We start from the raw sequence: 24821 nt of genomic DNA, 5'->3' as shown, positions 1-24821 counted from the left end.
CCCATGTTTCTCCCATGGTGATTCTCCCCCTATTTTTTTTCCAAAATATTCTGTTTTCATAACCATTTAGCCTGATACCTGGGAAACAAACCAGGTTGTTTTTCTTTTTTTCTCTAATTGCTTTGTCTTACCCACAGCTGCCTTATCTGGTGGAGTGAACACCCTTTCCTTTTTAATGGGAGAGAAGGAGCACGGGTGCAGTGCAGAGATCAGGCCATTTGGAGGCTGGGTGATTCCTAGTTGAAAATTGCCACCTCATGGTGGAAATCTTCCCCAGGGAGTAAGAAATGGGATTGCCCAAGAGCGAAGGCATTGATAAGAGCATTAGGTAGGGGGACGCCTGGGTGGCTCAGTTGGTTAAGCGGCTGCCTTCGGTTCAGGTCATGATCCCAGCATCCTGGGATCCCGAGTCCCACATCGGGCTCCTTGCTCGGCAGGGAGCCTGCTTCTCCATCTGCCTCTGCCTACCACTCTCTGCCTGTGCTCGCTCGCTCTCTCTCTCTAACAAATAAATAAATTAAAAAAAAAAAAAAAAGAGCATTAGGTAGGGAACCCATCACAGGGCCAAGGGCTTCCCTGTGTTAATGAGTCCAGATGAATGGAAGTGCTCAAGGAACGCCAAGTCAGTCAACACACGCATCTCTCAGGCCGTCTCCTGAGGCCTGAAACACTGATTTGACTTTCCTAGAAATGTCCCCCCAATGCTACCCTTTCTTAATTTCAAGAAGTATTTTAGAAAGTGTTCTACTTCTTTCTGGATAGAAAAACCTTCAAGTCTGCCTTTGCTTAGCAATTGTAAGATTTAAGTAAGGTAAATAAAGTAAATACTAGAATGATTTCTGCGTAACTTTATCTAAATATTTTTTTAGGTTGGAGGTGCGCATTCAGCTAACTCCCACTGTGCAAAGGCACGTGGGGTATTTGCTTCTTATGGGAACAGCTTTGGGGGAGACGCCTTCTGTGCACCTCCTGTTGAACCCCGCCCTCACTAACAACAAAAGACATTTGATGTTGGGTGTGATGGCCCAGACTCCGTGGGGTGAGAAGCCAGTGGAGTATTTCACGTGTCTGTCTTAAGGGATGAGGGTGAGGAATCTGGGGTCTGACCTTTCTGAAGCAGGCGTGTTCTCTCAGTTCAGATTCTGTAATGACAAGAGATTTCTCTAGCCCTACTTCTGGTGTTGTTTTTAACTCACCTCCTTGCTGATTACTAAGAATTCTGCTACGTATTTTGCAGGAGATGCAGGTCAGGGGAACAGAACATTGTGAATGGGAACTATTCGGTAAAATTTACATCTGTGTTAATGGTACTTTTTAGTTTCTCAGAGTGGACAGTTGTCTGCTGAAGGCTTCCCCTGGGCTGGCTTTTGGGTAAGAAGTTTGCCTACAGTAATAAGAATGAGTAGACTGAATTTTGACTGACAAAAGTGTGGGTTTCTTTCCCCTTGTGTAGAATTTTACTTAAATTGGACCAGGGCCATGGTTGATCACTCTTTTGCTTAAAAATAACCCGAAGAAAACATTTCACAGTTTTAGTGGCAACCAATCCTAATGCCTCCCAGTTCGAGAATGATCTTCTTAATGTCTGCTAGAAACTGCTCTTCCTTTAATTTCTGTTCCGTGTGTTTGCCTCTCCCAATGACAGCAGGCATGAGCTCATACACAGAAAACTATGTGTAGCCCTAGAATGGTTTTCTCCTTCTACCTTTAAACATAGTTGTAACTCTTCGAAAAAGGGAACTTCACATCCATTATTAACCCCGTATTCATAAGCTCTTCTTTCACTGAGGGAACTGAGGCTTTCTCAAGAGATTCTTTTGGCCTCTTGAACAAATTGCATTTGCGGTTAGCGTTATGATATCAGAGGCCTGAGTCATGAAATGGTCCTGAGAGATGGAAAAGATGTGTCAGTGTCCAGCTGATGGTTCCCAGAACAGGACCTCAGTTTCATAGGCTGCCTGCTCCAGTAGCTAAGATTACAAAAGACGGTTCCTACTGACAACCACTACTCCATGTTTGCATGTACAGACACCTGGGGGTATTTGCTTTCTTATTGGTTGAAATCATCCATGTTCTATAGCTCAACATTTAGAAATATATCAGGAGAAACTGAAATAGAACATCGTTTATCTAACTGATAAACTTACTTACGGTTTTTTTCTATAAGAAAAAGTACGTGTCTAATGCAAAAGTCTGGTCCTTAAAATATGACCCTTATCTTTCTTCTTCCTTGGCGATGAGTCATTTCCGTGGTAATTACAACAAGCCTGAAACTGACTTTAGATCTCAGGCTGCCAGTGTGTTACTGTAGCCTTTTGCTGGTGGTAAGATCCCTTATTGGGTCTCCAGACTCGCATGGGAGAGCCATTAAATTAGCCACATCTGAATGTCATCAACAGATTAAGGAATAAATGGGGGGACCTAAGAAAATTGAGGAGAAAGAAATCTGTTGGAGAAAAAGATGATGATTCAGGGGATGGAACAAGGAAAGAATAGACACAAAAGTGGTCCATCTGGGGAGAAGGGAGAAGGACTTGCCTTCGAGGGGTAGTGTGTGTGATTAAGGGGATGAGCTCTACAGCCCGATTGCCTAACTTAAATCCAGAGTCCCCGCTTACTAGGTGAGTGGCCCTGGCAATGTTCCTTAAGCTCTCTTTGCCTCGGATTTCTCATCTGTAAAATGAGGCCCGTCATGGGTTAATATATTTATTAAGAACAGAATCTGGAAAGAAATAAGGGTTTAGTGAGTATCAGCCATGATTTATCTTTACCGGAGGTGCTTGGATCTGCTCTATCCAATATGGTGGCCTGCACGATCCAATATGGCTGCACGTGGCTGATGGGCTCTTGAAGTCCGGGTAGAACGAACGAGGACGTGCTGTCAAGTGTGAAATACACGTGGAATTTCAGAGACATTATGAAATAAGATACAGACAACATTAATAAGTTTTATATTATCCATATGTTGAAATGATAATATTTGGTTGTATTGGGTTTCTAAGAAAATTTACCAGTAAAATTAATTTCATTGTTTATTTTTTCAGTTTTTTAATGTGGCTTCAGGGACATTTTAAGGGACACACGTGTCATTCTTATATTTTTGTTGAACGGCCCTGGCCTAATCAGTTCCTTCAACATAACAAGATCAGAGCAGGAAAATCAAATCCTAGCTCCAAATGTGGAAGGCTGTTGGGCCTGGCCTCACAAGCAGAGAGAGTGGTTTGTAAAGACATAGACGTCCTGGCAGAATTGAAAGCAGACTTTCATCAGACTTCCTTGAATTTGCCCCTTACACTATCAATTGATTTTCTTATGAATCCTATGCATTTTGTGTAAGCAGTGCAATTACGACAATGATGTATCTGCTAAAAGTTCAGATGTTTTCAGGGCAAACACTTGGATACATTCCACAGCTTTTTAGTTGTTCTTTCTTTTTTTCATACTGTGAGTATCAGCAAGGGGCAGCAGCCTGGGCCTCCGTCTGCCTCAGAGAGGCCATCCCAAATCCAAGCTCCATATACTGAAACAAATTGAGTTCTTGGTGTGTAATGATACATACATTCTTAATTAATTTTTTTTTAAAGATTTTATTTATTTATTTGTCAGAGAGAGAGTACACACAAGCAGGCAGAGAGGCAGGCAGAGGCAGCGAGAGAAGCAGGCTCCCTGCTGAGCAAGGAGCCCGATGTGGGACTCGATCCCAGGACCCTGGGATCATGACCCGAGCCGAAGGCAGCGGCTTAACCAACTGAGCCACCCAGGCATCCCCTTAATTAATTTTTAAGCTTCCTTTCTTACATGGTCTGGGGAATATGTTTTCCTTTAAAAGCCACTTAAAAAAAAACAAAGCGCAGAATGGAGCAGACCTTGTTTCTGAAAGGAAAGGAGCTCTTGCAAAGTTGAGTTTGCTTCTCCCAAGGTCTCGGTGTCATTACTGGGAGGAGGTGGGTGAACTGGCTATGGCCAGAGATGCGGCGCTCCAGGCAGCATCCTGAGAGGCGAGAAGCTGGTTTGGCTTCTTGATGTACTCTAGCCGAGACAGGATGCTTTAGGGGAGATTTTGTTCTGGTTTTGACCTGGCTTGATTTGGCTTTATTCTCTTTTATCTTGCAGTGAAATATGAGGAGTTATACTGCTTTTCATTCAACCCCAAGCTGGACAAAGAAGAAAGAGAACAGGGCTGGATGCTGATCGATCTCGGTGAAGAGTACAAGCGAATGGGCCTCCCTAGTAATTATTGGCAGCTCAGCGATGTGAACAGAGACTACAGAGTGAGTGTGGGGGCACCTAGCGAAATCCGGTTACTTAATCCGAGGGAACTCATGATTCCCATAGCTTAGCATGACCTCTGTTTAATCTCCTTTAGTTTTTACAGCTCTTTGTAGATACAGATCTCTGGATTTGCAAGTTTCCTTGGTTATTGTGAGCTGCATTTCCTACCTGCACCCAGAATCAGAAAGTTCAGCCAAGGGAAACTTAGAGAACCGCACCGCCCCCCGACGCATACACACTGTCCCCCAATGGTTGAGGAGAGGGAAACCCAGAGAAGCCCAGTGGCAGACCTCATGGCCAGGCAGTGGGTGGGAGAGCTGGCCAGGGCCAAGTTCTCCCATCAGCTCTTTTTATAGTGCACCGAGTGATTAGTGGGGAAGTCAGAGAGACTGTGATGGCAGTCTGGCACCAGCTCCTCTCTGTACTCACTGAACTCTTGATTGGTACACAAGGTCACCAAGAGTCTTCCCTAGAGAAATGTGGAGAAATGTGTCTATGCTTCCAGAAAGGCCTATGGAGAGGAAGGGAAGCAGGAGATCCAGAATCAATCTCATATTGTCCCTAATGATAGGCTTACAAATCAATGTTGGTTTCCCTATTAATTTTTAAAATATTTTAGGTAATAAAAGCAAAGCAAGAACATTGCAGAAAATATACAAAAGTGAGAAGAAAGAAAAAACACGCACCATCTCAGTGCCCCAATGTTCTTCTATTAGGTTTTAACATTTTTCTTGTTTCTTTTTCTTATCTGCATAGTTTAATAGCTCTGTTCTTATGTAAGTAATACAATTAATGATTCGAAATTGGAAAATACAGAGGAAAAGGAACTGTTCCAATATATATAACAAATTTGTAACATATTACACATGCCTTGTGTTCTGCTTTTCTTCGCCCATCATACTTTTTTTTGTCAATAAATGAATTTTATATCATTTAAAAACGTAATATAAAATGACATAGTATGGCTATATCCTATTCTTTCTACCTAATCTCTAATTTTTAGACATGTAGATTATTACTATTTTTTACTATTTTAAATAAACATAGTGAGAACATCCTGGTCACTATACCTTCACCATGTTACGATTCTTTTAAAAGACAGATTCCTAAAGGTGAAATTTCTATGTCAAAAAGTTCACACAAATTTTTCTGCATGTCGTCAAAAAGAACCGCAGAAAAGTTGTACCAATATATATAAATTCTCAGCAGCTGTGTATGAAATGCTTGATTCTTTGCGCCCTTATTGGGAAAGACGTCGGTTCTTAAAAAATTTTTCCTAACAACTTGATAGTGGGACAAGTGATTTCTCATTTTAATTTAACCTATATGCTTTGATTTCTTGATTTGTAGATTTGTATATGCTGATTGACCATTTATGTCTTATCTCCTGTTCTTTGACCATTTCTGGTTACATTTTTAAAGTTTTTTATTATCGATGTAGAGCTGGTGTACAATGTTACATTAGTTTCAGGTGCACGGCATAGTGACTGAGCTAGTCTGTACATAGTCTCATGCCCACCACAGTAAGCATAGTCACCACACAATGTTATTACGATATCATCGACTCTTGTCCCGTGCTGTACTCTTCATCCCTGTGACTTATTTATTTTATAACTGGAAATTTGTACCTGTAAATCCCCTTTCCCATCTTTCTACCTCTCTCCTCTGGCAGCCCGTTTGCTCTCTGTATTTATGAGTCTTTTTCTGTTTTTGTTTGTTTGTTTGTTTGTTTCTGTGATTTCACAGAAGTGAAATCATACGGTATTTGTCTTTCTCTATATGACATATTTTACTTAGCATAATGCCCTCTAAGTCCATTCACGTCAGAAATGACAAGATCTCATTCTTTTTTATGGTTGACACACACACACACACACACACACACACACCCCACATCTTCTTTATTCATTTATCTGTCAATGGACACAAGTTACTTCCATATCTTGGCTATTGTAAATAATGCTGCAATAAATAGGAGGATGCATGTATCTTTTCAAATTAGTGTTTTTGTGTTTTTTGGGGGTCAATACTCAGTAGTAGAATTGCTGGATCATACAGTAGTTCTATTTTGAATTTTTTTTAGATTTTTTTTTTTTTTTTAATTTGACAGACGAAGATCACAAGTAGGCAGAGGCAGGCAGAGAGAGACGTAGAAGCAGGCTCCCTGCTGAGCAGAGAGCCCGATGCAGGGCTCGATCCCAGGACCCTGGAATCATGACCTGAGCCGAAGGCAGAGGCTTTAACTCACTGAGCCACCCAGGCTCCCACTATTTTGAATTTTTTAAGGAATCTTAATACTGTTTGCCACAGTGGCTCCGCCAATTTACATTCCTACCGATAGTGCCGTGGGAGTTCCCTTTTTTCCACATCCTGCCAACACTCGTTATTTCTTGGCTTCTTAATATTAACCATCCTGACTGGTGTGAGGGGATACCTCGTTGAGGTTTTGATCTGCATTTTCCTGATGATGCGTGATGCTGAGCATCTTCTCATGTGTCTGCTGGCCCTTTGTATGTCTTCTTTGGAAAAACAGCTATTCAGGTCCTCTGCCTGTTTTTCTCTGGTATTATTTGAACTTTTTGGTGTTGGGTTGCATAAATTCTTTATATAATTGGGATATTAACCTTTATATAATTGGGATATTCTTCCATTCAGTTTGTTTTGTTGATAGTTTCCTTTGTCGTGCAAAAACTTTTTATTTTGATGTAGTCCCAATAGTTTGTTATATACACATAGTAGTAATTAACACACACACTCTCTCTATATATCTATCTATATATAAATATATACATATACACACACATAGAATGTACATATTATACAATGTGTATACACACACACACACGTAGAATGTATGTAATATTTATACAGATGTATATATTTGATTGCTAGCTATAGGAATAAAAGCAATATGGTCCTGGAACAAAAATAGACACATAGATCAATGCTATTAAATCACCCTAATGTTCCCTCCAGATCACCTTCTGCTCCAATGTCACTGACTGCAATCTGGTGTTGTCCTTCTCTATTTATAATGTTTCTACATATGTAAGTAGTAAAAATGTAGTATTATTTAGTGTTTTTTTTTAATAATTTCTATACATGGTATTATGCTGAATATAGTTTACTGAAACTTGGTATTTCGTTCAACATTGTTTTTGTGAGATTCGTGTCACTTTTAGCAAACACATCTATAACATCTGGCATGGGCTAGACACTGTTCTAAGAACTTGACAAAGGTTAGCAGTCCCACGTGGTAGCTGTTAGCATCCTTGCTTTACAAATGGAGAAACTCAGGCGTAGACTTATTAATAACTGTCTAAGCCATCGAGAAGTGAAGAAACTGTTGAGACCTATAGCTCTCATTCCTTCATTTTTCACTATTATATTAAACTGCATTTTACAGATAGACCAGAGTTTTTGGTTTTTTTTTTTAATTATTCTTATCCTTTTCCCGCTCTCTGTTTGTTTTATCATCACGAAGTTGTTAACTGGCTTATGCATGACTCATGGTATATTGAGAGTTTCCATCCAGGAGTAGAGTTTCTGAGTTAGAGGTATGTGGATTTTAGCCTTACCAGATATTGCCAAATTCTTTCCCAGAGTGTATGCATGGACCGATAGACCTAATAGCAAGTTATACGAGTTCTCCCTACTCCATAGACTCACAGACAGCTGGTCCTGCCTTTGTTTGGTGATAGACCTACTCATGGACCCAGCAGTCCTACTTTTGGGAATTTATTCTAAAGAGTCAACATCATACACACACAGAGTAATGTGTAAGGTGGACTTACTGAAGCATTGTTTGTAACAGCATATATTAGAAGAAACCCAAGTTTCTTAATAGGGGATGAGTTAGATAAGTTTTGCTCTATCCATATAATTAAATTAATGTGTTAAATTAAAAAATATGGAAGATTTTCATCTACTGATAAGGAAAGATTACTAAAGTACATCCTTAAGTTCAAAAAAGCAAGGGAGAGTGATGTCTGGCTGGCTCAGTGGGTGGAACATGTGAGTCTTGATCTTGAACCCCACATTGGGTGTAGAGATTACTTCAAAAAATCCTAAAAGAAAATGTCAAGGTGCAGTGCATTGAATATAGTGTGATTTCTTTTATCTGAAAAAAAGGGAAAAAAATGAGAGTATGTGTGTAATTGCACAAAAGTGATAACCTGGAGAGTAGATGAGAATGGGATGGACAGAACACAAGGACGAGAATGTGCAACTTTTGGTGTTGTTTCATTTTTATAACCATGTGATTTTGTTAACAAATCAAAAAGTTAAATTAGGGAAAAAAAAAGGCCAGTCTTATTGGTGCAAAATAGATCTCAGTGTCATTTATTTGCATCTTGCACATCACTGGCAAGGGAGTTTGTATTCATTGGTAATTCAGGTTGATTCCCTGTGACTTGCCTCTTGGTTATTTTTTATCCTTTTTTCTATAAGGTTCTTTTTCTTTTCTTTTTTTCTTTCTTTCTTTGTTTGTTTATTTACTTAAGATTTTATTTATTTATTTGACACACAGAGACAGACAAGAGAACACAAGCAGGGGGAGTGCGAGAGGGAGAGGGAGAAGCAGGCTTCCCACAGAGCAGGGAACCCGATGCGGGGCTCGATCCCAGGACCCTGGGATCATGACCTGAGCCAAAGGCAGATGCTTAATGACTGAGCCACCCAGGCACCCCTATTTGTCTTTTTCTTAATGACTTATAGAAGTTCTTTATATATTCTAGCTAATAGTATATCACCATGTATAGCTGTGGCAAATATCTCGTCTAAAGAGATATTTAAATATTGTCCCTGGGAAATCTTTGGTTCCTCAGAAGTTTTGAGTTGTTAGTGTTTCCTATTTTGTTCCATGTTTTAGCATAATGTTAAAAAAAAAAAAACCTGGCCTACTTATGAACTCTGTCCCAATTTGATACTATATAATTTCTGTAATTACATTAGTACTAATTATGGTTATTATGGTTTTATAATAAGGTTTGATATTGTATAGGTCAGTTCCTTTCACATCATTCTTCTGATATCTTGAATTTATAGATTTTTCTGGGATAGAATGGACATGTTCATGATACTGAATTTTCTCCATAATTATGCTTAAATCTGACAACCGTAATCGTACACTGTGAGTAGACATTTAGGGCTTCTTTGTCTCGATCATTATGAACTATGTGGCAATGAATTTTTACCCTTGAAATGAAAGGGAGGAAAATCCAAGTTTACCAAAGAAAATTGGGTACCTTTTTAAATTTTTTAAAAATATGACACACCCTTGAGTCAGGAAGAAAATGAATCTAAGCTACATCTTGTGGAATAATATTTTCTTGGAAACACAGGTTGTTCCTATTTTTGATGAGATTTCCTTCTCAAATTAGTGCCACAAGCATGACTCATATTTAGTCACTTAAGTCCTACATGTAGAGACTACAAAACATGAGTTACTCAATATTTCTTTTCCAAAGTACATACAGCAAACCAAAACTAACAACCAACAAAGTGTCTTGACACAGAAAAGGTGAAAACCTTGGGGATTTTCTGATTTTACTAATACCATTGAAATGGGGAGAAAGATATGTACCCTTATTTATTACCAACTTAGACCTATAATAAAAGTTGATTTTCTCAAAAACTTTCTAATAGTCCTTTGAGAAAGTTACATTGTCATCCATTACTTTTGCTTTTCATTTTCATTACTTTTTCATTTCATGGTTGAGAAAATGTTTACTTTTTTCTCCCTTCTTTTACAAGTTTCCTCCCCCTCCTCCTCTTCTTCTTCTTCATTATCATCATCATCATCTTCTTCTTAAAGGAAGGTGGGAGGCGGGAGGTGAGGAGGGAGAGAGAGAATCTTAAGCAGGCTCTACACCCAGCACGGAGCCCAACATGGGGCTTGATCTCACAACCCTGAGGCCGTGATCTGAGCCAAAATCAAAAGTGGGACACTTAACCAACTGAGCAACCCAGGTGCCCCTATTTCTTTCTTCTTAGAAAGAAACGTAAGTTCAGAGCCTGTGCTGCTTTTTTTCTGTTTGTGTGGTCTTGGGAGGCTAATTATCATCATCATCATCTCTATCATCATTACTCTTAGTCCTACTTAAGACTTGTCTATGATAGTCCAACTCTCAAAGTGAAGATTCCCTTCTGTACATAACTCCTGAAATTGTCTTTCTTAAATAACTGTCATTCATTACTAGGTTAAATTTTTAACCTGTTTCTCTTAGAATAAAATTTAAAGAATAATCTAAACCAGTAATTTAAAATATTGTCTATTTCAGTTTTTTGCAGTATATTTTATATATTATGTATTATTTTATTTTATTTATATATGAATCATTTTATGTGGTGCATACCCTACTTCTCCCCTAATATTACATCATAAATTCCTTGAAATAAATTTGAGATCCTAAATGTTTAAGAAGAAAGTTGTCTATGTAGATCTATCTCAGTCTCTGACAACTAACTCTCCAATGTGCTCAGTTGAGTGGTCCTCAAGAAATACAGAGGTTTAATTAAGATGCCTTGGATGGCATCTCAGATGGGTACTACCCTACAGTGGTAAATGCATTGATTGCAAAGTTATAATCAGGTCAACAGAGATCAGCTTTACTGGGACTGTGAAGTCCCTGAAGCCAGTAACTCTTTTGTTTTACATTACTACCCTAGCACCTTATATATTGCCTGGCACAAAGGAAGTATTCAATAGAAACTTGGTGATAGACAAAAATACTGTACGATAATCATCAAACTTGCCAAGAGCCTAGAATTTAATGATTCTGGCCACTGAAAAAAATGGAGAATTGTATAACGTGATGGGGTGCTGATTATCACTACAATGGCAATCATAGTACAGTATATAAATGTATCAAATTAACATGTGTACAATGGTATATGTTAAATATATTTAAAAAAATACTTGTTGAATGAGTGGAAGAATTATCAAAAGAGATTTTTCTTGGCGAGGCCAAAGCAAGATAGGCAAGCCCTCGAGGCAGACTAGTTTATTTAGTGGAGGATAAGGAAAATAATTTCCTCATTAATAAAAAAAAGCATGCAGAAATGATTTTAACTTACTCCATTTTCACTGGTTCAGGTAGTCAATGTAAAGAAGGAAAATTCAGAGGAAAAGCCTTTTGTACTTTTCTCAACTTCTCCCATTCTCTCTGAATTTCTTATGTGATTATCCAAACTAGGCAAAATTTGGGGAAGTATATTGATTGGTTTCAGAATGTGGTAGGAAGGGGGTGCCTGGGTGGCTCAGCGGGTTAAGGCCTCTGCCTTCGGCTCAGGTCATGATCCCAGGGCCCTGGGATCGAGCCGCACATCCGGCTCTCTGCTCACCAGGGAGCCTGCTTCCTCCTCTCTCTCTGTGTCTGCTTCTCTGCCTACTTGTGATCTCTGTCTGTCAAATAAATAAATAAAATCCTTTAAAAAAAAAAAAAGAATGTGGTAGCATGAATGGCACGGTGCTGTGCCTTATTCATTGTCAGAATTTTGAGTACAACTGTGTGTGAGCTTGTTGCAAAAATGACAGTGGCCACTGTTTTGAAGGAATTTTTTTTTTTTAAGATATTTATTTATTTGAGAGAGCACAAGAAAGCCTGAGCAGGGGGAGGGGCAGAGGGAGAGGGAGAAGCAGGCCCTCCAACGGGGCTCGATCCCAGGGCCCTGGGATCATGACCTGAGCCCACTGCAGACGCTTCACCGACTAAGCCACCCAGGCACCCTCAGGACTGTTTTTAAATTTCTCCATGAAAGCGCTGTCCACTTTCATGAAAGCAGGATGAAGTCACTATTTCCAACTTGAGTAAGAAGTTGTGTCTTGAAGCCTGAGCTCCCTGACACAGTGAGTCTGACTTTTCCCAAAGCTGTTTTAGCTCCTCCTAGAGCTTCCCATGCAAGTGCTTATCAGAATGCCCATATTTCAGTTTTGAACCTTGAACTCTTTTCACCTAAACCCAGTGCTCAGGGAAAGCAGGAGTCCCTGTAACCAGCATTGTTGTGTCCCTGCAGGGGAGCCCATGACCGCTGTGTGAGCCTGACTGCTGTTGACGGGGTTGAGGTGTTGAGCTCTTGGACCTTGCTCATGCCAACCTCAAAGGTCTACATTTTCCTACACAGTTGGAGGCAGAGAGCCCTGGTACTCTTAGAGGGTGGGAAAGCCTTCCCTGCTCTCCTGGGGAAGAAGGAGGACCCAGGGTGGATGGCAGTCAGGTCCTTAAGTAGGATGGGGCCAGGAGTGTTAAGGGGAGTGGGCTCTGAGTGTTTCCCTTTCTCTCTGCCCCATACTGGGTATGGTGCCCATAAAGTTTACAGTGTGAGACAAGCTGAGCATTGTTTGGCCTTGGGAGGCTGTAAGAGGAACCAGCAGGAGCTTCCCAGTTCCTAACTCACCTCTGTTATTTAGAAAGGCTATATGTAAGGGAGGTTGAGAAAGCTCACCTATTACTTTCTTCTTTTATTTCATCATAAATAACATTGCAGTTTGTTAGTGTTGTTTTAATGAAGACAGTAGGTGATTCCCACCTTCCCGAAAACTTCCCAGTTTCCTTTTTAAAACTGTTATTTTAAGAAAGTGTTGTAAGCCTGGTGCAATGACTACATGTCTCTTGAACCTCAGAGAAGCAGGTGTGGTCTGTGTCGTAATGTTCTAGCTGACTGACGGAAGAGAAGTTCGGGCACCAGATTTGCATGGGGAAGAAGGTGTGGTGTCTTGTGGTAGTCATTCCCGTCAGGCCCTCTGGGTCCAGCTAGGCTGGGCCATCTGTTCTCAGTATGAGGTTTTCCTCCAGAGTATCCATGTTCCTAGACTGGGATTTCCATCAGAGTGTCAGTGCCAGAAGCTGGAAATTTCTGAAGTCTTTGCTAATCTTCCCTAAAATGTCTTTGGCTCATTGCTGAAATTACACATTGAGCCTGAGAACATCACTTTTGTGGCCCTTTTATCTCCTGCTTGATGTTGTTCACCAGTCTGGTGACCAAGACAGTGGACGGAGGCAAGGGGGTGGGAAGGCATCCTCACAGGACAGTTGTCAGAAGCTGTGGTGCAGAGGCTGGGCTCTTCCTTGAGGTGGGTTTTCGTTTCGTCCAGTTCCATCTTTCCAGAGGGGTAGGTGAGAGCAGAGATGAACAGAGTTCATGCGGCTGACAGATTGCCCTGTCACTGGTGCTCCTGGAGGAGTCTTGAAATGGCCAAGAAGAAGCTTGACTGCTGGGAAAGAGAGGGCTACTTGGGGGAAACCCAGGAATAGCTATCTGAGCGATCTTCACATCACAAAGAGATTGATTGGCTGATGTCAGAACGAAATGCAGGCCTAGCAACATGTCAGTGATTACTGTTGCCCCCACTCACATTTCTGTCAGATGCACTGGTTTATAAAGTGCTTTGTCATGGGTGTTATCTGATTTGACCCTTCCCTCAACCCCGTGGGATATTATTTCTGTGTTTTATCAGTTTTAGAGGTCAGCATAGTGTGACTCTTTGAAGGTCATGAAGTTGGCAAAGCAGAGCCATGTTCTAAACTGCTGATGCCTGATTAAATCACAAGACCATTCCAAGGCTCCAAGGCTCTGGAGTTTCCACTGTGGGAATCACTGCTGGTGATGCATAGAAAGAGTAAAATACTTTCTTACCGTTTGTGAAATCATGTGGAGGAAGCAAAAATAAAGCTGTTATATTATGCGGTACCAAGACAGATCTAGAAAGTTACCCGAGTTGGAAGCCCGGGCGGGGGGGGGAAGCTTCTTGAAGGAGGCAGAGTGGGTTGTCCTTGAAGAATGGAAGGGATTTGGGACGATTCGGGAAGAAGGGGGTTGGGGAGTACCCAGTGAGGGCATGGGCTTTGTCTTGGGCACGTGGCTGGTGCTTACCCCCTACTGGTGGGCTGTCTTTCACTCAAAACAGGCTGGTCAATTTTTTTCAGCTACCAAGATGCCGAATTATGATTTCTCCCTTTCTGATGAAAGAAATGCTCCCCGTCACTGTCTTGCCCCTCACAGTGCCCTCAGAAGGGACCCGTGCACCAGGACAGGTTGCTAAAGAGTGTTTGCTTCCCTTTGATGTCATAGGATCCACAGGTCTTCCTTTCTCTGAGGTGGCCGTTGGTTTCTTCAAAATAGCCTCCTCTGTAACTTGGTTAAAAAAACTTAAATGGGGGCGCCCCGATGGCTCAATCGGTTGAGTGTCTGCCTTCAGCTCCGATCATGATCTCAGGGTCCTGGTATCGGGCCCCGCATGGTGCTCCTTCCTTGGTGGGGAGTCTGCTTCTACCTCTGACCCTCCCCACTGTTGCTTTTGCTCTCTCTCTCTCTCTCTCGCTCTCACTCGCTCACTCTCAAATAAATAAACAAAAACCTAAAAAGAAAGAAAGAAAGAAAGAAAAGGTAAATGTGCAACTTATGAGTATGATAAATGGAATTTCTTGTGACAGTTCACAAAGCATTACGAGATGGCCTCAAAATCCCCATGTGTTTCCCGTGACAGGTTTGTGATTCTTACCCTACTGAACTGTATGTTCCCAAATCGGCCACGGCACACATCATTGTGGGGAGTTCCAAATTCCGGAGCAGACGGCGATTTCCTGCCCTTTCTTACTACTATAAAGATAACCACGTAAGTCTCAAGGCATGCTTTTGTTTTATGCTTTGCTTTTCTTGTTTTATCATAAACAGGCATTTTCTAGCAGCCTTCTGCTCTGTGTGTGTGTGTGTGTTTGAATTCTTAAAGGTATGTGGATATTGTTGAGAGTGGTATTACACAACACAACTCTGCTTAAACTCTTACCTCAGGTAGAAGTTGACCTTTCATGTTATTTGATAATAAAGTGATGGGATACTGTCAGAAAATACCTAAAGCTAATCATCCAAGCGAATGTCTGTCCTTTTTAAAGTATCCGTCCTTTTCACCTTGGGAAGCTCTGTGCTCATTTAAACAGTGCTAGGTATCCTTTGAAATGCCTGTTTTAGAAAAGTTTCCAGAATCCATGGCACCTTCTTCTTTTTTTTAAATGGCACACTCTTTTGAACATCCTCAGTATAAGAAATCTTTCTTTATGGAGAGTGGGTTTTCTTTTTTGAATATTACTTATAAGGGGCACCTGGGTGGCTCAGTCAGTGAAGCATCTGATTCTTGATCTCAGCTCATGTCTTGATCTCAGAGTCATGTGTTCAAGCCCCATGTTGGGCTCCACAATGGGTATGGAGCCTACTCAGAATTATTTATAAAAACCAGGACTAGGGGGGCGCCTGGCTGGCTCAGTGGGTTAGGGCCTCTGCCTTCGTCTCAGGTCATGATCCCAGGGTCCTGGGATCGAGCCCCACATCAGGATCTCTGCTCAGCAGGGAGCCTGCTTCCTCCTCTCTCTCTGCCTGCCTCTCTGCCTACTTGTGATTTCTCTTTGTCAAATAAATAAAATATTTAAAAAAAAAAAAACAAACCAAGACAGGATTTGTCTGCAACTAACACAGATTCTAAGTAACAGTGTCTTAAACAGGATAGAATTTTATTTTCTCTCATCTCACATAAAAACTCCAAATGTGGGCCGTCCAGGCCTGGAGTCTTGATTGTCCATTACTCAGTCCTCAGAGACCCGAGCTCCTGCACGTGTCTGCTCTGCCTTCCCTTGTCTTTGGTCCTCATCAAGGGGTATAGCAGATGACTTTGGTACCAGCCAGCACTTCCAGAGAGCAGCAGGGGGAGGGGGCTCATGGGCCCTCACGGCTTTCTGAGGAAGCCTCCGAAAACTGCTACAAGACACTTCTGCTCACATCCCATTTGGTCAGAACTGCACAGGGCAGGCGAGAGAATACACTTTTCCTGGGTAACTGTGTAAACAACTAAAAATTGGGGTTCCGTGTCTGGGACGGACAAGAAAACGCATTTGGGGAGCCAAGAATGGTCTTTGCCACCCACTTCAGAAGTCATTTGACTTTAGCCAGGTGAAAAGTTGGGTTTCAAAGCTAGATGATAGAGTTTTGGATTCAAAGGCAAATTGATAGCCATAAACAATTGCAGCAGAGGGGTGCGAGTGTGCACGTACACACGTGTACCTGCGGGCGAGGGCGTAGGCTCGGGTCTGTGTCTGATTCTAGGAGGAGGTTTCCAGAAATACCTTGAACAATGCCATCTGCACTGAGTAGGCTTACAGCCTTCTGTGCTATGTGCTTTGGCGGCAAATATTCATTGAGCAGTGTAAGTTCCATTAATTGTTAAGGATATAAACTGTCTTACTTTTAGTTCCATTCACTGGGGTCTAAAAATGGCAAGTATGTTATTAATGTTCTGTAGTCCTTGACTCCAGCTGTATTTCAGCCTACACAGAGCCAGAGCAGTGGTGAAAGAATGATGTGAATTTCCTTTAAAAAAAAAAAAAAGTGGAGCGAATAGGGAATTTCACGACATCGTATTTGAAATTAGGATGCCGGTAGCACTGACACTTTCATTCATTGATAAAGAAGTAAGAGAGGGAGGATCTTTTGTTCTTTCATTGTTGTTTAAGAGGTGAAGGTGGGCTGGGTATTGTGAGCGTAGGGTCTGTCCTACTTCTTTTCCTTCTGTTCTGATGTTCTTGAGAAAAGAGACTCTTATCTTGGTCAGTGTGAGTATTGCCAAGGCTAAGTGTGGGGTGTCTCGGAACAGGAAGGAAGTGTTGGCAGGAAGACCCCAGAAGCCCTTCTCCTGCCGGCTTCAGCTTCTCCTCGTTCCATTCCTGCTCTTGGCTGTCACTCTTGACTTGATCTCCAGGCTTGAAAATGAATCTTGCAGCCCTCAGGGATGGTGGGAAATAATTGATTTCCTGTAGTTAGAACTTTCAGGAGGACAATGCCTCATGCTTTAGCTCTTCTTACAAAGTACAAAATAGAGATGTGTTTCTGAGCGTTCCTCGGTGAACCAGTCACCCCAGGAAAATAGTCCGTGTGCCATGTGCCCACACATGCTGACCCCCTCCCTCCAACCCCCAGGAACTAAACTCTGTCCTGCACACAGCAGAATGATCCATTTTGTGTTTTATAACAACATTTAGGTCTCAGTATCAAGGTTCATGATGTAAATGCTTCTGGTGCAGCTAGGGATTTTTATCAAGGGAAAGAGAGACAAAGGTGGATGTCTGGGGTTCAACGGTTGACGTGCGACATAACAAAGCAGCTGTTCATGCTGTCATTGCTCCGGAAAACTCATATACAAACCAGGCAGTCTTCCATAAAAAAGTAAACAGATAGAAAAAAAGAAAGTAAACGGGTGGATTATGTAAATTTGCTGACCTTTCTTTCTTCCCTTTTGTGATTTTAGACATTTTAGACTTAAGAATATGTATCACTCGGGATGCCTGGGTGGCTCAGTTGGTTAAGCCGCTGCCTTCGGCTCAGGTCATGATCCCAGGGTCCTGGGATCGAGTCCCACATCGGGCTCCTTGCTCAGCAGGGAGCCTGCTTCTCTCGCTGCCTCTGCCTGCCTCTCTGCCTGCTTGTGTGAACTCTCTCTCTGACAAATAAATAAATAAAATCTTTAAAAAAAAAAAAAGAATATGTATCACTCACCCAATAAAACTTAATGCATGTGAATAAGAAAATCTTATCTTTTAGTTCCTCATGTATCCTTCTGTTACTTAAGGGCCCCTTTTGCGGGTGAGGTGGCTTGGCTCATGTGTGGTAGCAGGATCCGTGTTAGATTATGACCTGAAATGCACATCATTGCTTGAGTGAGAAGTCCTGGGGAGAATCCTTTGATATACATGTCCCTGCTGAGGAAACACCATTCCTTTCGGATCAACTTTTATGATACGTGGTGTTGTAATCCCTTCCTAGTCACTTGTTGGTGAGATGAGGATTCCTGCCCCAGGGTTCCAGGGAGGCTGCACACATGACACCTGACACGGGGCAGAAGCAGTTGTCAGCGGTCTGAGTTGTGTGGACTCACTTCCCAGGGAAGGAGTGCACAGCGTGTCATGCAGGGCACCCCCGGGGTGGCACTCAGGCATAGAGTGTCCCAGCAGGGACCGGGGGAGGCAGACTTTCTAGTGATGTCAGGTTCCTAGGGGAGGATGTGATTGGCTTGTTGAATTCCATGGGCTGGCGGGGCACTGAAAGCCTCTATTCAGAAATGAGTAGGAGCTGCCTCAGGTCTGCAGGGAAGGTTAGCCAGGGAGCTTTCTCCGCAGGAGCAGGGAATACAGGGGCACTTGCTGTTGGTTAGCTGAGACCCTCCCAATTTTACCAATGTTGGAGGCAGCCCAGAATAAAAATTATAGGCCTTGAAGTGCACCGGGTTATAGAGAGCCATCCAGACTCCCTTTGGATAGCAAACTATCAACAGCTTTGTAGGTAACAGTTAGAGATGAATACATTGTAAATGTCACTTACATTTGGAAGCCTGTGTGTTTTTGTTATTGACCAGCCCTTATGACTGCCGTATACTTTCTCCTTTTGTCCTAATGTTTTCATTGTTTTTAAGAAAGCAGTTTTGCTTTAAACGGTTAATAGCACAATCTCCCAAATTCACAGTACAAATCTTTGGGAAACCAAACTCTGTAAGATTTCCAAAGAGGGATTTCCCTTAAGAAAAATACAGACCTTTTCTCTTCCTTTTATAACTAATGTTTATGGAAACTCACTATGTGTTAGGTACAGTTCTAGGAAAATTATAAACCTTATCACAGTCTGTAGTTTTGAGGTTATTATCCTCATATTGTAGATGAGAAAACCGAAGTTCAAAGACAATAGGTCAGTTACCCAAGAGGGGAGAGCGAACTGTGGATTGAAAGCCAGACCTTCTTGGATGCCACATCTTAATTCTTTCCGACTTATTTCTGCTTCCTGACTTATTTCTGTATGTGAGTGCTATATTATTTCGGTTAAGAATCCAGGATCAGAAAATGTTACGCCTGGATGAAATTTCTGGCTTCCCTAATTATTAGCTGTGTGACATTGAGGAAGTTACTTCCCCTCTCTGTGCCTTGGTTGCCTCATTTATAAAATGGAGCAAATCATAGATCTTCCCGGGTATGGTAATTGAGAAGATTAAATAAAAATAACACAAAGTTTTTATAATAGTGCTTATCATATAGTAAACATTCAAAAAATGTTGGATATTTTAATTACGAGTAGTGTTGTAAATGAGGGCCTCTCATGACCATTTACCATTGAAGACTTTCCCTCTGCTCTCAGGTGACAGAAATCAGTGAGCAAGGCTGCCAGGTTAGGGTGACATTCTCTCAACAGCGCGACTGGCTGAGGTACATCGAAGGTGAGCAGACACATCTCGAGGCTACTCACAGCTCCGCACGAAATTGGTAACTATATGTTAGCCCCAAGGCAATGAAGAATTCCCGGTGAAGTATATCTAGAGGTTATGAAGAAAATATAGCTACAAAAATATTAAAAGTAGTTGGTTTAATCTATTTGGTTTAGTTTATTGACTACATTTCATCGTGGAACTGTTCTGACTCAACCCCTCATTTAAGACTAGCTGCTCTTGTCCTGCAGGTAATTACTGATGGCCGTTGTCGCTCTCTGGCTTCATTTCCTAGTTGGAGTCCCAATGGTCCAGGGACTGCAGGTGTCGTGTGTGCATTCTCAAATTCTCACCCTGTAAATGCATTTCCTTCCCGTCTAAGTCTTCTGATAGTCTAAGAAATTACCCAGTGGTAACCGGGTTAACTAGAATCTTTTCAACCCCATGAAGTTTCAGGTAGAACCAGCTCAGAGCTGTTGTCTCAGTGGCCAGAATTCCCTCAGGGCAGGGGGCAGGGGGCAGGGCCTGAAGAAACAGAACCCGCAGGTGAAGCCCTAAGAAGCCCTCTGGGGCGATTTCCTTTCTACCCACTGAAGCTGCTTGCCTCTCTTTCCAGCCTGCCTTTGGTCCTTGCCTCTGGAACCTCTCTCTTGCGGATGTCCTCATCTGGGTTCAGGAGCCCCAGCCCCTTTCTCCTCCAGGCTGCATTGCACTTCTGCCAATAATTTAAGAATTCCACAACACTGGAGCAACTCTGCTGCCTCTTTGCTTTGCCTACCTCTCTCCCATGGACTTCCCTCCTGGACTCTGAAAACCTGGCTACAGGGCCCAGAGATTTGTTTTGTTGTTGTTGTTTTTAAAGATTTATTTGTTTATTTTGGGGGGGCAGGGGGAGAGAGAGTATGAGTGAGTGGGGAGGGGCAGAGGAAGAGAATCCCACGCAGACCCCTTGGTGAGTGTGGAACCTGACACGGGGCTCGATCCCACAACCCTGAGACCATGACCTGAGCTGAGGCCAAGAGTCGGACCCTTAACCGAATGAGGCACCCAGGCGCGCCAGCGCTCTTGGCCGACCTCAGTGATTGCCCTCGCTGTCACAGAACCGTACTGGAACTCTCTGGCAGTGGCCCAGTTACGCGTCCAGCTGCTCGGCAGTTCCCGGACTTGCCAGCGGGTCCTCAGCTGAAGGATGGTGGTTAGGGAGAGACATTCCCACCTTCTCCAGGGAGGAGCACCAACGCTTCCTCTCTTCGGAGGAAACCCAAACCCGAGCTAAGTTATCCTGGGCTGAACTTTAGGGACAGTTAAGCTGTGCTTGGACTCAGAGCTGGGTTGTCCCTTCCTGGAACGAGGCCGGCAGGCTCTGCCACCCCCACGTTTAGCGAGTTTGCCCTGCGTCGCCTGCCTGCCTGCAGCCGGAGGCCTCTCTTCCTCACGGAGCCCTGCTCCCTCCGCCCTCTCGTCCAGTGGACTCACGGCCTCAGTGCAGATTCTTGGCAAGACTCTTTCCTTTAAGTGTTAAAACTGAAGTCCCTAAAAAGTACTTTCCCACAAAATTGTAAGTTCTAGAGCTGCAAGGAGGTCTCACGACAGGGAAAGGTTCGTGCTGTTGTAGATGTTGTCTGTCGGCACAGCAGACCAGGGAGATTGCAGGATAGAACGCAGACTGATGGCAGAGGAGCCCCTGTTCCTGGGCAGCCTGGGGCTGTGCCTTCCGGCCCCGGGGGCAGAGGGAGCGGTAGCCTGGCCTCTCTCACAGCGGGAACTTCCCCAGTTAGGATTAGAACTGGTTTTTAGTATTTGTGATGTTTCCAAATGAGCTGGTAAAAACTGATGGAAAGCATTACACAATAACTTTTTTTTTTTTTTTTTTACTAGTCTTGCTTTTAGCAGTATCCTGTAAATCGTAGGAGAACAGTTATTTGCTTTATATTTCTACCTTCAACGGAACACAAAATAATACCAGCGAAAGGGAAAGTAGGCTACTTAAATGGCTTTATATTCCATGACTTAAATCCTATCTATATTCCAAATTCACTCCTAATTTCTTCCTCGGAGAAACTTAGCACTGCTTGCCCTGTTGGTGGTTTCTCTGGCCTGAATTAGGAAGACACCAAGCTCGATTTTTGGAAGGCATGTCTACAAGCCGGTGGGGGGTGTCAGGGAGCCAGGGGGTCGTTGTTGGGGACAGGGTCCCGAGGTGCTGGTGGGCAATGACGCTGCCGTGTCCCGCAGGCCTCCATCTGCCGGAGCAGCCAGCCCCTGTCCGGCTTCAGTGCCCGGTGCCTCGAGGATGAACAGATGCTCCAGGCCATCAGGAAAGCCAATCCGGGGAGCGACTTCATTTACGTCGTGGACACGCGGCCTAAAGTAAGTGTTGCTGTTCCCTGCGTGTCTTTGCAGCCCCGTAGCAGGGACCTGGAATGGACTGTCGTCCCTGCTCTGGGTGCCTCGTCGGCCAAGGGGCTGCTTCTCTTTGTATAGTCCGGATGGGGCCACCCTGCTCAGTGAGTGTTTCTCCGCGGGTACGTGTGTTTGCACCTGTGAGTTTCCGGGGGGTGTCCTAGGCTCCTCATCACATCAGGTCCTTTGGAGAGTTTCCCTGCTCCTAGCATCGTGCTGGGTACACAGTTCACACAGCGGAAGAGTGTGGTTTGATCTTCAGCTTGCTCTCCTAAATACACCAAATTATTTCTTGGTCTGTTTCTAAAACGACCTTTTCTGCTCTGACAATAAGAAATTACTGTGGCGCTCTCACACTTCGGGGTTTGTGAGGCGTTCAGCTACGCCATTTCAGATTCAACTTGCAGAGATCTGGATCTGTGACTCGGGAAGATTTACGATATACAGTGTCAAGTAAAAACATAATCACAAAACAATATGCATACTGTTGTGTTGATGTCAAATAAAACTCCTGGCATATAAAAGTTTCTGTTAAAATAAAAAAAAAATCTGGAAGGATAAATGCCAACCTGTTAAAATTCCGTGGAGAAGGGAGGATTTAGAGAGGTGGAGAACTTTCTACATGTCTCATTTGAAAACAGTATTTTAACTGTGCATGTATTCATATACTGATTTTATAACTTAATAGAACAGTCAACAGGAAATAATCTGGTTGTCAAGGGGTAAGCCAAGTCTATCGTGCAGGGTATCTCCCATCCTGACTTCCATTTTTTTAAATGACGCTAGTGTTAGGTCTAATTTAATTTCCCATTCCACTGTTTAGACCCACTTGTTTGTAGATCAGTTAACAAAACGAAGCCTCGGAGGGATGGACCAGTGAATACATAGAAACCCAATCACCTAGCAGTGCAGGGAATCGGTAAGACAAAATGAGTAACAAATCCAAATGGCCTTATTCAACATCTCTGGCATGATAATTTCTTGCGAATAATGAAAACGGGACTGGACCTCTGCCTGAAGAAAGGGAGAAGTACATGTGGCACATCTTTCCACATGGGCATGGAATACGGCTCAAGAGCTAGTGAGCAACAAGAGTGGGAATCAGAAAATACGTATAATGTCATCCCATTTATGTAATAATAATTATAAAAATTATATAGTACTCTATGCATTGAAAGAATCTGGGGGGGGGGTGACGTAGTTGTATGTCAAGCTGCTAACAGTGGTTTTTCCTGTGGGGTAAGAGAAGGATTTTAAGAAATTGTTTACTTTATAATAATTACAGCCTGAAAATATTTTTAATCATGAATTCTAAACATAGTTACACATAGCCAGCAATTCTACTCCTAACTTGAGAGAAATGAAAACATATGTCCACCAAAAACTTACCTGTGACTATTTCTTCATAGTTAATAATAACCGAAAAATAGAGACAACCACATGGCCATCCACTGAGAATGAATTAATAAGATGTGGTATATCCATTCAGTGGAATATTATTTGGCTATAAAAAGGAAAGCAGTACTTCCTATACTACAACACAGATGGACCTTGAGAACATTACCCTAAGGGAAAGAAGCCCGTCACAGGGGCCCATGCCTCGTATGAGTCCGTTTGTGTGAAATGTCCAGAACAGACAGATCCATAGAGGCAGAAGGTGGGCTGGTGGTTGCCTTGGGCTGAGAGGACTGGACGAAGTGGAGGGGACAGCTAATGGGTAGAGGGTTTCATTTGGGGGGAATTAAAGTGTTCTAGAAATAGAATGTGGTAATCGTTACACAACTCCGTAAATACACCAAACACCACTGAATCGTGCACGTTGAGCAGATGAATTGTGTGGCCTGTGAGTTATGTGTCAACGAAGCTATTTTTAAAAAGAGCATAAGGACACAAAAAACATCAGAACAGGAAGCAGGAAGTACGACCAAAAGCCCCAATCACTAAAAAATATACACAGATGTTAAGAATACCTAATTATAGGAGCGCCTGGGTGGCTCAGTGGGTTAAAGCCTCTGCCCTCCGCTCAGGTCATGATCCCAGGGTCTTGGGATCGAGCCCCGCATCGGGCTCTCTGCTTGCCAGGGAGCCTGCCTCCCCCACTCTCTTTGCCTGCGTCTCTGCCTACTTGTGACTTCTGTCTGTCAAATAAATAAATAAAATCTTAAAAAAAAAATTAAAAAAAAAAAGAATACCTAACTATAGACATAGTCTGCACTCATGGGCCATATGAGAATTGAGAATTGGATATTATCCATTATGTAGGCCCTCAGACCCTGGCAGTGTTCAATGCTTCTCTAAGCCTCATTTCATCAAATACTGTGATTCTCAGCCTGGTTCCCTTAATGTGATGTTTTCCTAGTGTAAGATCAGCGCCCTAGTCATACCCTTGACCTCCAGCGGTCCCGTGCTCCTGACGGCAGTGCAGCCGTGGGATACCTGTGGGCGGGGAGGCGGCGAGGGCCTCCTTCCCAGATACCAGATCAGCAGATCAGTCCCAAGATCAACGATAAAACCCATGTCCCAGCTAGAGCCCATTCTAGCAGATGACACGTGGAGGATTCTCTTCCTTTTAAGTAATGTGAAAACAAAACACACTGGTAAGAATCTCAAGCTGGAAAACAAAACAAAAACAAAACGAAGTTGCTCTGCTGGCGGATTTTCACTTGAAAGCCACCAGGAGCCCTGTGACTTGACCATTCTCTTTGGGTGTGGGCTCTTCTCTCTGGCTGATCGCACTGCCGCCCCTCCCTTCTAACCTCAACTGTTTGGGGTCCTCTTCTTTGTACCTTTCATGTAAGTAAAGTGCAGCTGTTTGGAATTTCCTCATGACCCAAGGGGAATTGAGGAATGCCTGCGTCTTAGGCACATGCGGGAGCCCAGGAAAAGGAAAAGATGAGCAGGGCTTTCTTGAATT

General features: G+C 42.8%; 1 protein-coding gene across 1 annotated transcript in view; it reads left to right on the top strand.

Moving 5' to 3' along the window:
- LOC308337828 (uncharacterized protein) overlaps positions 1–24504 on the top strand; it is a gene marked incomplete at both ends in the record, with an annotated part of 78276 nt that extends 53772 nt beyond the window's left edge. The window contains 4 exon segments of the mRNA XM_080831366.1: positions 4114–4271; positions 14759–14887; positions 21740–21874; positions 24267–24504. Of these exon segments, the coding sequence (XP_080687492.1) occupies positions 4114–4271; positions 14759–14887; positions 21740–21874; positions 24267–24504 (660 nt within the window).
- Between the last annotated feature and the right edge of the window lie 317 nt (positions 24505–24821).

The sequence above is a fragment of the Martes martes genome, assembly GCF_963455335.1.
Source record: "Martes martes genome assembly, contig: scaffold_159, whole genome shotgun sequence".
Classification (NCBI taxonomy): domain Eukaryota; kingdom Metazoa; phylum Chordata; class Mammalia; order Carnivora; family Mustelidae; genus Martes; species Martes martes.
This window is presented reverse-complemented; position numbering and strand designations above follow the sequence as displayed.